Here is a 14,979-nt window from a genome sequence, read left to right as displayed (position 1 = left end):
GGCTAGACCAGGGGTACTTCAACTTTATTGCACATAAGAATTGCTTTTTAAAATGAGCATTCCTAGGCCTCACCTGGAGAGATTCTGATTAAGTAGGTCTGATATGAGGCCTTGGAAACAGCGTTTTTAACAAGATCATCAAACCACACTTTGAGAAACAATGCAGTAGAGATTGGAAGAGAGAAATTAGTTGAAGTCTATTGTATTAACAGTATAAAAGAGAAAAAATACCTTAAGAAAACTAGCTCAACAGCAAGTACCAACAGTAGAAAAAAAATCATTGTTTTCTAGTGATTTTCTCAAAAAAATCTACCTAACTCGTGATTTTAGTTAATATATTTCAGTCATGAGTTCTGTGTGAAATGTGGGTAAAGTAGAAAACTAGAAGGAATTAGAGTTAGGTTTCATTTGAAATTCTAAAACTAAGGGAGCCATCCCTTCCTTTAATTTGTTTTCAGGTTAGGATACTCAAACCCCTCAAATACGGTTTCTGCTCTCTCTCTATCTAGTATTTAGTATATATGTGTTTACAAGTGTTTTACATTTGTTACAGACAAGTGGAACTAGGTCTCATCTGTACTCTTAGATGAGGATGGGAGAAGGGATGCAGATTAACATCTGAGCAACACAGGGACTGTGGCAGATTTTCTAGGAATTATAAGGTTTTGAGTGAATAAAACCAAAGTCAAACATTAATTAATACAACTAAGCTTTCAGTAACTTTTCCCTTAGTGAAGATTATAGAGGGTTTAAGAAAATATGTGCTTTTATTAGAGAATTTGAAATAACTCATAAGAAATTACTTCCATAATTTCTTTTTGCTCTTTCCAATCCTGAATAATTAGGATATAATAATGTCCTACATTTGTATCATGTTTTACGATTTATAAACTATTTCTGTAGCCATTTCATATAATCCTGCAATAGCCTTACAGCTTTGGTAGTATCTGTAATTTGCAAACTAAAGCTCAGGCAGGATAAATGACTTATCTAAGATCACACAGCTGTTATGTGGTAGAAACTGGGCTCCAATCCAGGTGTTCTGCTCTAAACCAGTTTCATTTTCCCCTCTCTCAGCTTTTTCTTGTGACTGTATACTAACATACCCTGTGATCTCTATCTTCCCCCCACAACCCCAATGAATCCCTGAGACTTATAGATGAGCATCTTAAATATTTTTAAGCAGATTGGTTAGTGTTGAAGTATTTTCATGTTGGAAATAAAAATTTAGGTATCAGAACACAGTCATTTGATAATAAAACCAACTAGACTGATATAAATAAACAGTTGAATTTAAAAATAAATGAGAGAAGAGACAAATCTCTACTGCATAATTCCAAATAATTCATATAGTTATTCTTCCCTCAAGGAGGTGGAGTCTAACTCCCCACCCCTTAATTTGGGCTGCGTACAGTGACTTCCTTCCAAGAGTACAATATGGAAAGGAAGGAAAAAGAGTATCTTTACAGTGGAGGAGGCTGACAGGCATTACCTCAGCCAGGTGATCAAGGTCAAGGTCAACGGTGATAAGTCATGGTAATTGTATGTACCCTTGTCACAATGGGATAAAAATGACTGCCTCTGTGGTCTTCCTCCCAAACACCCACACCCCCAGTCTATTCATGAGAAAATCATCGGACAAACCCCAAGTCACTAACACCCAGAAAATCCCTGACCAGTACTCCTCCACACTGTCAAGGTCATCAAAACAAGGAAAGTCTGAGAAACTCACAGCCAAGAACTTCAGGAGACGTGACAACTAAGTGTAATGTGGAATCCTGGGACAGAAAAAGGACATTAGATTAAAACTAAGGAAATCTGAACGAACTGTAGACTTTAGTTAATGATAATGTATTGATATTGGTTCACTAGTTGTAACAAATGTAAGATGTTTATAAATAGGGGAAACTGGTGTGGGGTATATGAGAACTCTACTATTTTACAACTTTTCTGTAAATCTACAACTATTCTAAAATTTAAAGTTTATTTTTTAAAAAAGACTAGAATAGAATAACACCTGATAAACCAATTCCCCTCTTGGTGAATTGTTATGAATTAAAATGTTATAGATTTTCCATCCCTAGATTGGTAATCAGGATTTGAGTTAATATGATTAGAGAATTATCTCAGTATCCTTGAGAATTATCCAGCTTGAGTATGAATTGTTTTGAAGGAGATGAGAAAATAAGTTACTTGGTTTTAAGTAGAGGAAACCCACAATATTATCAGAATAATGCCCAAATACTGTATAAGGTGACCCTGAATATAAGCTAATCTCTTATCTTTCCAATGAAAAAATATTTTTTAAAAGGAATGTGCATGGAATAGACAAATATATATTTTCATATATATATTTAAGACCATAAATTTTATAGAATAATATATGAATTTAGAACTATTTTCCCCCCTCCACTTGTCACTTTTTATGAAACAATATTGCCCAAATTTTTTACATGCAACTTTGATATCAATACCTGGCACATAGTAGGTTGTTAATAAGCACTTACTGAATAAATGATAGTTTGAGATCAGATATATAGAGAGCCCTGGATCAGTCTGTGAGGATCCATTGAAGGTCTTTGACTAGCAAAGTAACACAGTGGTATTTAGCCTCTTCTCAGGGAAGATGGAGATATCACATATTGTCTGCTTAGGGGAAGCCAGGGCGTGGCCAGCTGTTGACATGGCGGCATAATAGGAGCCCTGACTTAGGAGTCGTGCAGATTTGGATCCAGAGACTGCAGCAGACTGAGTGGTCCCAAGAGTCTCTCTGAAGAGGTGCCTGAAGCCGGGATGTGAGGGTGTGGAGAGTAAGGGCCAGAGCACTCGGTGGGTACCGCAGGCAGGAGAGACTCAAGTATATTGGAGAAAGAGAAGGGGGTCCCTGTGGCTGGAGCAGAGTGACGAGGCCTTGTAGATCATGCAAATGACTCAGAAAGGAAAACCGGGACTGACATCTAAATTACGGTTTTAAGAAACCACTTCCATTTGTGAGGAGAATGGATTGGAGGAAGAGGCAAGAATGGAAGCAAGGAAAACCATCAGGAGGCTAGATAGTAGATGATAATGAATTAATAATAATAATAATAGCTAACACACTGCTTACTAAACGCCCAGGCACTGTTCTAAGTAAGCACTGTACATGAAGCAAGTCATTTAAGTGTGCTCTCCGGTGAGCACCCTCTTTGATTCACAGAAGTACCACAGTTTGGATGATAAATTACAGGAAACTAGGGATCAACCAATTAGCGCTTTCAGAGGGGCTTAACAATTGGGGTGCTTAGTCCTCCTCCTCTGCCCATCTATTTCAAGCCATTCTGTGACAGCCACTAACCAAGACAACTCTATGATACCGTATTAAAGTTGGAAAAACTGTGGAATCTCATCTCCAAACGTCCTGAGCCTCTTCCTTTTTGTTCCCATCTGTCCTGGTCCTATCTCTTGGTTCTGAGTTTTATGTGGGCATTTCTATGTGTCTGTTTTTCTCGGTGTCTTTTTTTTCTTTCACTCCCTGCCTTGTGTCTTTCTCTCTCCCTCTGTTTGTATGTGTTCTGTGTTTCTTTCCTCTTTCCCCTCTTTGCCTTCGCCATTCCCTCTCTCTGCTCTCTTCCCTTCTCCTAATCTCCCTTATTCTTCTCTCCTCCCTCAACTGGCCAGTGAGGCACTGGCATATACAGTGGATCTGTTCTGTTTAATATATAAAAATTGATGTTGACCATTTCCATTTAAAACTAATTTAAGACTCCAACAGCCAGTGTACTCATTCCAAAATGCTTCTATAGATGATTGTTACAAAATGTTTTAAATCCTTTTATCCCAGTCCCTGCATTCACATCTCAAGGAAGTTTACCTAGTACCCCATTCATCTAACTGGTTTCTTCCAATCCCCAAGCTTTCCCTTCCCACTCCACCACCACCTCCCCGACTGCCTTCTCTGCCTCAGGTCTGTCCCCAGCTACTGCACTGAACTGCCCGTAAATCCTCCCAGATCACATCTGTTCGTTAAAACAGGAGGACTTATGCAACCTTCGGTGTTGAGCCAGTGTCTCATTTTTCCATAATGTTTGCGTTAGTTGACTTCCTTTGTTAACCTTTCCTAAGGCTTGACACTGTACAAACTTTTGATTTTGTTCTGAAGCTTATTGTATGGGCTCTGAAGCTTATTTTTAAGGTGCTCTTACTTTTACATGTGAGAGTGCTTCTTTTGTCTGCGTGGTTCCAAGTAAGAGGCTCCCAGGGACAGCTCCCCCCTGAGCAGAGGCTTCCCAGGGTAAAGGAGCCGTCCTTTGTGCTCATCCTGCGTATAAATCACAGGGAGCTTTAAAATGAGAAAAGACCTTGCTGACCCAGAAGGTGGCATTTATAAATAGTCCTCCAGCCCCCCTCCTTAAAGCTTGTCCACCTAATCCTCTCCTCTCTCAAGACTGGAAGTGACTTAACCTTTGGGTCTTAAAACTCAGGCACTTTTTCTCAGAAAAATCTGGTTAGCAAAAAGCTGTTAAAACAAAAAATATTTTCAGCCAGGTGATGATCAGCCACCAAAGCTTGCCTTTCATTTCCAACATTTTTAGCCAAATATGCTTCCTCTTTTGAGGACCAGCTTTTCTCGTTGTTATTATTTTAAGACACCTACCTCAATAATTTTTATTTCTTTTTACTAACAGGCTATCATGGATTTGTATTTATATGATTTGTAAAGCTGTTCCCAAATGTCTGCATCTCTACCATGAACTAAGAACCTTCCTTTGCAGCCCTAAAATTACAGAACTTGGAGGGGCTCTAAGTAACCTCCATCCCAAATCATTGGATGGAGCTCTGTTTGTATTTCTCTAATTTTGTATTATTTATTGAGGATAAAATCTTACAGATCTTGTTAGGATTATAAAATAAAGCATGTGATATAGACACTGATGGACAGTTTTCCAGATTAGAAGACATGGAGGAGATGCCTAATTGTTGAACTGGGTAAAGATATTTTGAAAAAATATATTTTCCAAAACTATAATTAAATCCTTAACCTGATTATTTATAAAGAGAAGAGACACTTATGTTAGGGAGATAAATCATGTATTTTTAGCAGCTTCTCTGCCTGGCTGTAAAATGGAAGAATCTTAAATTCACTACCCCCTAACTATCAGAAAGAACACTCTAATTTAGGACTTTTTTCTTATTATCCCCTAATAGAATGAAGAATAAGTCCTGGTCCCAGGCTTTTCTTTGCTGACCTGGGCCAGGGGCAGTAATGCTTTTTCTGGAAGTTGCTAGGTCTGATCCAGCTGTTGCTTTGTGAGGGGAGCCCATTCTTCAGGGCTTTACTTGCAATAGTTTTGCTAGAATGCCCACTTGCATGTGAGCCTGGAACTTAGAAGTAATTTTAGTTTTGTTTGGTTTTATTGTTTAACTTAAGCAGTCTGGTGTCCAATGTGTCTGTATTGGTAAATGAAGACTATCTGTAGAGAAGGAATGAAAAGCATGTACAGAGCAGGTTGAATGAGTACTGTGTCTTCTGAAAACCTTGGGCTTAGATGTCTAAGGCAGTTGTGTGTAGATCTGAGCTCAGGGTGGACTAGCTAGAGCAGTAGTGCTGTTTTATTTCTCCAGTTGGGCATGCGTTCTCTTAATATATGGAGACCCCAGAATGAGTAAGAATATTTGTAGTAATTAGAGTTTAAGACATGACCTAAGCAAGTGTGTATACTTTTGACTTGCTTTGGAATTTAGTTGTTAAGGAAAAAAAAGTGGAGTTTAGAAATATGAAGCAGAGGAAAGAAAACCACCTAGGTGTAGAAGAGCAGCAGTATCTGCTGATATACAGCCATGTGCCACACAGCAACGTTTCGGTTGACAACAGACTGAGTATAGGACAGTGGTCCCATAAGATTAGTACCATATAGCCAAGGCATGTAGTAGGCTGTACCATCTAGGTTTGTGCAAGCACACTCTGCTGTTTGCACAACAACGAAATCGCCTAATGACACATTTCTCAGAATGTATCCCCGTTGTTAAGCAACACATGACTATAATGAGCATACAAGGAGAGTTTGTTAGGATTGCACACACTGAGAGGAGAGTAGCACAACCAACACAACTTCAAAGCAATGACAGGTTCATGCAGTGGGGGAGGCAGTGCACAAGGTCCAGGGCACAGGAAGCTAGGGTACACGTCACATCACAGGCGCTCCACTGGATAACCCATAGTTATCTTTTGTGACTTTTCCTATATAGGAGCAAAACCTAGAAAGAACCTCTCCAGAGGGTTAAATGTAGTACGATTACATACATAATGATGCTAATCAACTGTGTTGTTCAGTGTTCTCCACTGCAAGCTCCCAAAACAATGGACGAGGCTCTAAGGCTCTCTGGGGCTTTCAGAACTGACCGGCAGTGGGAGGACAGGGCCTGCAGCAACGGCCACACTGCAGGAAGGGTCAGGTTGGCACTACCCGCTGCCCCACCCTGAAGAACTGCTGACTTGTTCTCAAGTCCTTCGGGGCCCCAGAACTAGGTACCCAGATGTCGAAGCCCAGGTCGTATGTTTGCCCCCAGCTGTCCAGAACTGGGAGAGAAGGATCTGGATCTTCTAGTTGCTATAGTACAAAGCAGTCACTGCCTCCTATGGGGGAAGGGAGGCTGCAGGGTGCTGTTGGGAAGAGGATTTGGTTGCTAGACAGCAAAAAAAAAAAAAAAGACATGTAAACTGTATCAACTGTATTTATCTGAAGCTCCGTCTCTTCACAAATATTAACCATCTTTCTCAGAGTTAGCTTCCATGCATGGATAATATTCTTTTCTTTTCCTTTAATGATTTGTCCATTGTTTTTTAAAAATTTTTTAAAACTTGGAACTATGTTTTTAAATTTAGTCTTTGTGTGTGTGTGTGTGTGAGGAAGATTAGCCCTGAGCTAACATCTGTTGCTAATCCTCCTCTTTTTGCTGAGGAAGATTGGCCCTGGGCTAACACCTGTGCCCATCTTCCTCTACTTTATATGGGACGCTCCCACAGCATGGCTTGACAAGCGGTGCGTTGGGGCGCGCCCGGGATCCAAACCTGCGAACCCCAGGCCACCGCAGTGGAGAGCACGCACTTAACCGCTGCGCCACCAGCCCAGCCCCCCAGATTTAGTCTTTATTTTTATCAAAGCTGTATGTGTACGTTGTTTCGAGTCATAGTTCTACCAGTTTCTAAGGAAGAGCAGCATTCCGTGTCCTCCCACTCCGATTTTCTACGCTCCAGAGAAAACTATTTTCAATTCTTTATATCTGATTTATTTGGTATTTATCTTGATATTTCTAAATAGCACACTGTGGCTATGTCTCAATGTTTCCGTTTTAGGCGTTATTTATCGACTTCTCACTATGGAAAATGAATTTTTTTCTTTCTCAACACTTTACGCCTGACCACACACTCATGCTCCTCTCCTTCCCCCATCCTCCAGGATAATTGTGTTGGGTCCGTATTATTATGACGGTGTCAACACTGTTTGCAGTGCAGCCATGTAGTGTACTGTAACTACTACCTTCTTCCAGGACCACCTTTGATTCTTCCCTGATGTTAATAATTGTCTTGGTTTTTTATTCATTTGCTTATATTTTCTGTACTTCCCACTAATTTAACCTCAAATCTTCCCTAATTGTGTAAATCTTCTTTCCATTTAAACACATTAAATATTCTATGAGTTTCATCTTCTTGAAAGAAAAACCGTCCCTGAGTGTCTGCCCCTGCTGTTGTCTGGACCCTGGACCAGTTGCCCTCCATGCCTTCTAAAGAGCTATTGTTCTGGGGTCTCCTTCACTGTCACTCCAAGGACCCCTTCACCTGTCTCTTGTTTTAGATCCCTTGCTCTCTGGATCCCATGTCATCCTCTTCCTTGGTCTTCCCTGTCATTTTGAAAGAGCATATTTTCATTAGTTTGTTAAGAAAGTATTTTTTTTAGTTTCGGAAGTTATTCCCCTGAGAATTTAAAGGCACTACTCCGTTTTTTTCTATCCTCCAGAGCCCCTAGTGAAAAGTCTGATTTTTTTTTCCCATTCTAATTTTGACCTTTTATGTGACAACTTGTTTTCCCTCTGGAAGCTTCTCTTTGTCCTTAACATTCTGCAGGTTCACAATGATGTGACTGGGGCACTTGCTGAACCCTTTCAATCTGGGACATTTTCTTGAATTAATTCACTGACGACTTCCTCGTCTTGGTTTTTTCTGTTCTTTCTTTCTCGAACTCTAGTTAGATGCTGGACCTGTTGGACTGATGTCCAGTTTTTGTATCTTTACTCTCCTATTTTCTATCCTTGTTGTCTTTTTCTTTTTCTTTCTGAAAGAGTTCAACTTTGTCTTCCAACCCTTGCGTTGAGTTGTTTGGTTCCGCTATCAAAATGTATATTTTTCTAGAGTTCTTCTTTGTTCTCTGAATGTTCTTTTTTTCACTTGGTATTATTAACTCATTTCTTGTATGATGAACAATACAGAAACTGGAAAATAAAAATACTTAAGTTAGAAGGTGTTTTCTGACTGAAAGAGATTATCGACTGACCAGCCTCGAAAGTTGTAACCTTGAGCCAGAGAAAATCACCTCAAATATACAAAATTCAATTGTATATAATTTTTAGTGTCTGTAAGGGTTATGTTGTCTCTGGTGTTTGTTTGTTTATAATGCTCCTTTTTAAAAGTTTGTATCTTGCTCTGTAGTCTCTTTTTTCCTCTAAGTTGCTTTTTCCTTTTTGTCTTGGTCTGTCTTTCATAGTAAATGCTTTATTGGGTTTCTGGTGATGCTGGGCTGTCTTCTCACATTTAAGAGCAGACCACCAACAAGCTGCTTGAGGGCTCTGGACTTGTGGGTGAAGCTCATGGACTGTGATCTTCACGGTAGGGTGATCTGCCTGCGTCATTTCCTGGGATACCTCTCATACCTGTTTCTTTAGGTCTTTTATCTTGGCTGGTCAGATTCTGTTGGAAATTGTTAATTTTTGCACTGTCCATTTTCTACTTCTTTCTTGCTGTTTCTAGATGTGTACAGTCTTCAGGTTCTTATGTTGTAGGTAAAAATATCTCCTCTGGGTCTCTGCTTCTTCCATTAGGTGTCTTTTGGACTCAACTACACGTTCTTGTTTGCTTTCATGGCACTTTGCAATTAGGCCGACTTACTAAAAAGTAAACAGGAGTTGGTAGGAGCAAATCTGAGACACCTCGAGTACAAAGTAGGAGTCAGTTTCAGTGCCTTGTTTTTCCTTAATATATTTGATCAGAAATTGGATGAACCTTCGGGATGCTGAGACAGGGAAGATACTCTGGCAAGGAACAGAAGACCTGTCCATCCCTGGAGTGGAGCATGAAGGTACTTTCCAGCCTTTGTCTGCACTGGGCTGTGGCGATGGATTGATCGGGAGCAGGACCTAGGCATCAGGGAGCTAAGTTAATGCAGACCTCATAGAGGGGCGAGCGCCTGGAGGCACAGCATTTTAATCCACTTGTTGTTGAGATTTCTGGTTCCTTTCTTACATTGCTTTCTCCCACTTCCCAAAACCCACTTTGTGCTGAAATTTTAGCATTAGAATATAACCAAAAATATAAACTAAGATCTGAACTTTTTTTTTCCAAAAGAAAATTTGCATTTTTATCTCCCTGAAATAAAAGAAAAACTAAGGAGTTAAAACCAACAGAACAGAGAGAAGGTGCCCATTCAGCTCCCTTCCTGATGAGAGTATTTAGGTAAGGCCCTTACATGTACTAAACCTGGTGTTCCTTGAACATCTTTCAGTCATATGCACTTGGCCAATTGGGGACCTCTGCCTTTAATTAAAAATTCTGTAATTCTATTACCAAGGCATTCTCTGAAATTTAACATAGATAATGTGTTCTCTATGTTAAATCAGCTCTAAGAAGCTCATAGAAACTTGAAGCACCATAGTCATGGGGTTTTCATTTAGAATGGCTTCAATATTTCTTTTTCTTTACCAGCCCGTGTTCCCAAGAAAATCCTCAAGTGCAAGGCAGTATCTCGAGAATTGAACTTCTCCTCAGCAGAGCAAATGGAAAAATTCCGCTTGGAACAAAAAGTTTACTTCAAAGGGCAATGCCTAGAAGGTATTCTACCGCCTACGTGCCTGAAACCTAGGCTTAGGGTCACAGGGACAAAAGGCACGTACCAGTGAACTAAAGCACTGCTTGGGTAACATTCATTTTGCAACTCAGTTTGTAATAGGATTCCTACACCCTGCAAGATTGGGGACCCCCAGCGAAAACAAGCAAAAACAACGCTGGCAACTACAAGGGGCTTTGAGCCCAACAAAAGGATTTCTGACACCGTTAGGCCTGGGGTTGGTGCCTACTTTGTCACGTGTTATTGTAACATGGTCACAAGGAAGCTGCTGCTTAGGGCCTGGTACAGTGCTCTCCATACAGTCTGCTACAGATTGGACTGGCAAGGCCACTCTGCACTGAGTGTTCACCAAGAAGTGTAAAAGTGCACTCGTGTGTCTTAGAGCTGAAATTCCAAGTGAAAAGGCCTATTCTGTACTTCTGTTTATACTTTACATCCAGCCTACTTCTAAGAAAGTGTTGCATATACTGTATCCTCCCACTGGTCCTCGTCCTTTAGACTCCAGAACATAGGGAGCAGGCCTCTCATGTGGTTCAGACGACAGCCTGAAGGAGACTTCCATGTCCTTTCTTATGCCTCTGGCCTGGAGGTTTCTGATGGCTTCATTGCTGGTTCTCGGGGCAGGAAGAAGTTCGCTTTAAAGAAGGGGGACAGGGAGCCCTGAGACTCTGGGGTACCTGACCACCTGCTTTTCCTTCTTCCTTCAGAGTGGTTCTTCGAGTTTGGCTTTGTGATCCCTAATTCCACAAACACCTGGCAGTCCCTGATAGAGGCAGCACCCGAGTCCCAGATGATGCCAGCCAGCGTGCTAACGTGAGTGAGCAGGCCACAGGAATTGTGGAGTGTGTCTAGAAGTGGGCATGCCAGGCAGGTGGGACTCATGGTCCCGTTTAGCAGGCAGGCAACATAGGCTGAACATAAGGGTGAAAGAGTATCCAGGGGTATCTGAGTTTACAGGTTACTGACTTTGTCATATGAAAAAGATAATGTGATAGAATGGAAAGAGTAAAAAACTTCAGATTAGACTTTTACACTAAATTCCTGACTACCCCTCACTAGCTGTGTAATCTTGGACAATGTACTGTACCTCTCTGGGCCTTATTCCTCTCCTCTCTAAATGTAGAATTAATAATTCTCTTTCACAGAGGTGTAGTGAGGATAAAATGAGATGATATGGAAGGAAACTTGCATATAATATGCATTAAATCTATGCTGATTTGCTCCCTTTCCTAACTACCAAACTTCTGGTACTCTGTACTTTGTTTGGGTGGCCTTTAACAGAATCTGGCAAAGTCCTAATTCTGTTTCAGAGGATAATGTTTGGTTATAGTTTTTCAGAGACTAGCATAGCTTAGCTATGCTTTCTGCTCGAAGAATAATTAGTTTGTCCTTTGTCCAAAAACAGTCAATAACTACCCACCTACTGCCCATCTTGGGAAAAGATATTAGTCTTTCAAAAGTTTTAGTAATAGTGCCTAGTAATAAGTTATTCACATAGATAATTGTGTAATACTGGCTCATCTCTCTTTTTTTTTTTTTTTTTGTGAGGAAGATCAGCCCTGAGCTAACATCTGCCAATCCTCCTCTTTTTGCTGAGGAAGACTGGCCCTGGGCTAACATCTGTGCCCATCTTCCTCCCCTTTTTATGGGACGCCGCCACAGCATGGCCTGACAAGTGGTGTGTCGGTGCGCACCCGGGATCCGAACCCGGGTCGCCAGCAGCGGAGCACACGCACTTAACCACTATGCCACGAGGCCGGCCCCTGGCTCATCTCTTTAAACAGGTCATTTATGAAAACCATATTGAAATTTATAAATGGAGGTTATTTTATAAGTCTTTAATAGATTTTTAATTACAATAGTGGGTATTTTTATATTCTATCAATCAGTCAGATCTTGAGTTCCTTATTTATTTTATAATTAATTACCAAAAAAACTGTATCTGCTGGCTATTAATTACCATGGGAAAGTACAGTAGAGTATGTAGAAGGGCATTTTTCAGATTTTATTAACCTTCATTTGACTTCTTGGCTAGGCCTGATTTCTTTCTGGTACTAAAACCAGTCAGTCCATGATAACATATTTAGATTAAGTCCTGTCTTACTTTTTAGAACCTAAAAACAGTGCCTCTCTTGCCCTTAACTTGGTTCAAGAGTGGTTTGGTTGGAAACACTGAGACATCCACCAAGAAAAATGAAATTCCACTCTGCACAATACACGTGTATCATTTGGGGTTCTTGGGTTGCAAGCCATAGAAACTGACTCTGGCTAACCTGACAGAGTTGAAAGAGTAGGGCTGAGACCTGGGCAGCTCGAAAGATGCAGGAATCCGTGGATGGTTTCCTCCTCAAGGAGCAGCTATAAGAAGGATCCTGCTCCGAGAGAGAGTCTGATTGGCCCAGATTACATCCTGTGCCCACCCTTTTGCCAGGTGAGGGAGGGACCACTTGATTTACCCATGGACTGGAGATAGGGTGGTTCCCCAAAAGAAGAGCAGAGTGCTGTTACCCAAAGTGAGAACAGATGCAGGACAGGCCAACCCACAGCTGTCCACTAGAGTAGGTGTTGTAGGGAAAGATACCACCCTGAGGTCTGCAGCTCTCCATATGTATCAGAAGCTCAGCTGTCTTTCTAAGCACCTCTTTGTGCAGAGCACTCTACTAAGGGCTTTAAGTGTACCAAGGATTAAGACATACTCTCTCTTCTGATTTCTGAACTGGAGGAGGACAAACCTAGTCACGTAAGTTAAATGTCATGTTAGACTTCTAACCCCATATGGGCACAGATTTAATGTCCCCAAACCAAAGTTCTAGGTGGGTGCATGTCCATGGTCCCAGCAGACCCAGATAGGAACCACTTTGTGGAAATGAAATCTGTCGCCTAACATGCTCATTTTGCCCTCTCTTCTTACTTATAGTGGGAATGTTATCATAGAGACAAAGTTTTTTGACGACGATCTTCTCGTAAGCACATCCAGAGTGAGACTTTTCTACGTTTGAGAGATGAATATGTGTGCATTTCAAGAATTTGGGTTTTTTTGGGGGGAAGGAGGAAACCATTTACTTTTTTCCTCCACACTTTTGATTTTTGACACTTCTACCCCTAATTCCCTCTACGACAAAACCCACCTGTGGCCACCAGGGGACCAGCTCTGTGTAGGTAACCAGATGGCTTTTTTCTCCCAAGCTGCCATCTTCCACTGACCAGACTAAACTCCCAACCCCAGACCAGGGCAGAGGGCATGCCTCGACTTCTCCCAGAGTAAACATGGGGACGGACACATACCACAAGCTGATGCTGTTCCTGTCACCCTCCCTACCTCCTCCTTGGGCCCAGCAGGCAACACATCTTCCTTTGGCCCTGATTTTGGAAAAATTGATGTTCCTGACCCATGTTTAGTTTTTTCCTACCATTTCTATTTCATACATTCTCATACATTTAACTTGTAAAATAGACTGTGATATTATTATTACGTAATGAATTAAAACATATGAATTAAAATATTCCTACAGTCTTTAGCATGGCACTGCTTTCATCTCTCCTTTTTCTGGAACATGAACCTGGCTCCATGAGGAGAAGAAAGACAGTTATCAGACTGTGGGATCACAACTACATTTTGCTCCAGAGATCAACTGATAGATCCTGCGGTTCCTGAGTGCTTCGGTTGCTGCTTTCCAAGAATGTACAACGTACCCGAACAAGGCCCATGACCGTAACATTTGTCTTTAGGCGTGATATCTAGTGGTTCTCTTCCACAACATACATGCACCCTTGTGTTCATTTGTCATCATTGTTTTTAACTTTTTCCATTCCTTTATAATGTGCGTTTGTTCAAGAGGTTTCCAGAAAGGGTAGAAGTTCTAAGCTGGTAGAGTAGAGACTCTTATATTCCTAAGTGAGAGAATAGAAGTTACAAAATGAAGAAAAGATCTCCCTGAACTTAACTGGAGAATGATGGGAAAGCATCTGGGATGGGTTGGGATGCTGGGAGCCCTTAAAAACCACGGTTAGGGCCGGCCCATGGCTTAGTGGTTAAGTGCGCGCGCTCTGCTACTGGCGGCCCGGGTTCGGATCCCAGGCATGCACCGACGCACCGCTTCTCCGGCCATGCTGAGGCCGCGTCCCACATACAGCAACTAGAAGGATGTGTAACTATGACATACAACTATCTACTGGGGCTTTGGGGGAAAAAAGGAGGAGAATTGGCGATAGATGTTAGCTCAGAGCCGGTCTTCCTCAGCAAAAAGAGGAGGATTAGCATGGATGTTAGCTCAGGGCTGATCTTCCTCACAAAAAAAAATAATAAAAATAAAAAAACTTTTAAAAAAAAACCACAGTCAGAGGAAGCCAGTGTGGGAAAGAAGTGATTACATCTACAGTGCTTTCACGTCTGACATAAGAGAGAAAAATAAAAACGGTTCTTTTTTGGGAACTTACGTCTGAGCTACCAGTAGCCTTCACTGTCCTTTGTAAAATACCAACAGTGAAAAGTTTTCCAGTTCCCAAAGTAGTCAGGTCTGAGGCCAGAGGAGAGGAGAATACACTGAGAGATGGGCCTTCTTTGGTGTAGCCCCTTCTCCGATTCCTGCTCTTCTCTGTCTGTTCCTGAAGGGTCTCTTTGCATCTGGGCATGGGGAGGGAAGCACTACATTTTAGTATACTATTGCTACCTTTCAGTGATGATTCTCTTCCTCACATTAGATCTGTTGTCTTCAAAAGCTAATTTTTAAATACCAAAGATTGGATAAAAAAGCAAGGAAAAAATGAGTCAAGGATTCCTTTTGCTTTCTAAAAATACCATCAATATTCTCAGAGTGACCCCGTCTCCTTCCCATTTCCTGAACCATATCTGCTCACCAGAATTCCCTCGGGGAAGGCTTGCAGA

General features: G+C 41.3%; 1 protein-coding gene across 1 annotated transcript in view; it reads left to right on the top strand.

Moving 5' to 3' along the window:
- The window catches only part of PDE6D (phosphodiesterase 6D), a 47,061-nt gene extending 33,449 nt beyond the window's left edge, over positions 1-13,612 (top strand). The window contains exons 3-6 of the mRNA XM_058533433.1: positions 9,241-9,329; positions 9,953-10,078; positions 10,802-10,907; positions 13,012-13,612. Of these exons, the coding sequence (XP_058389416.1) occupies positions 9,241-9,329; positions 9,953-10,078; positions 10,802-10,907; positions 13,012-13,093 (403 nt within the window). The 3' untranslated portion in view covers positions 13,094-13,612. The remainder of the gene's footprint in view (positions 1-9,240; positions 9,330-9,952; positions 10,079-10,801; positions 10,908-13,011) is intronic.
- Positions 13,613-14,979: the final 1,367 nt, after the last annotated feature.

This window comes from Diceros bicornis, chromosome 37 (genome assembly GCF_020826845.1).
Source record: "Diceros bicornis minor isolate mBicDic1 chromosome 37, mDicBic1.mat.cur, whole genome shotgun sequence".
Taxonomy (NCBI): domain Eukaryota; kingdom Metazoa; phylum Chordata; class Mammalia; order Perissodactyla; family Rhinocerotidae; genus Diceros; species Diceros bicornis.
This window is presented reverse-complemented; position numbering and strand designations above follow the sequence as displayed.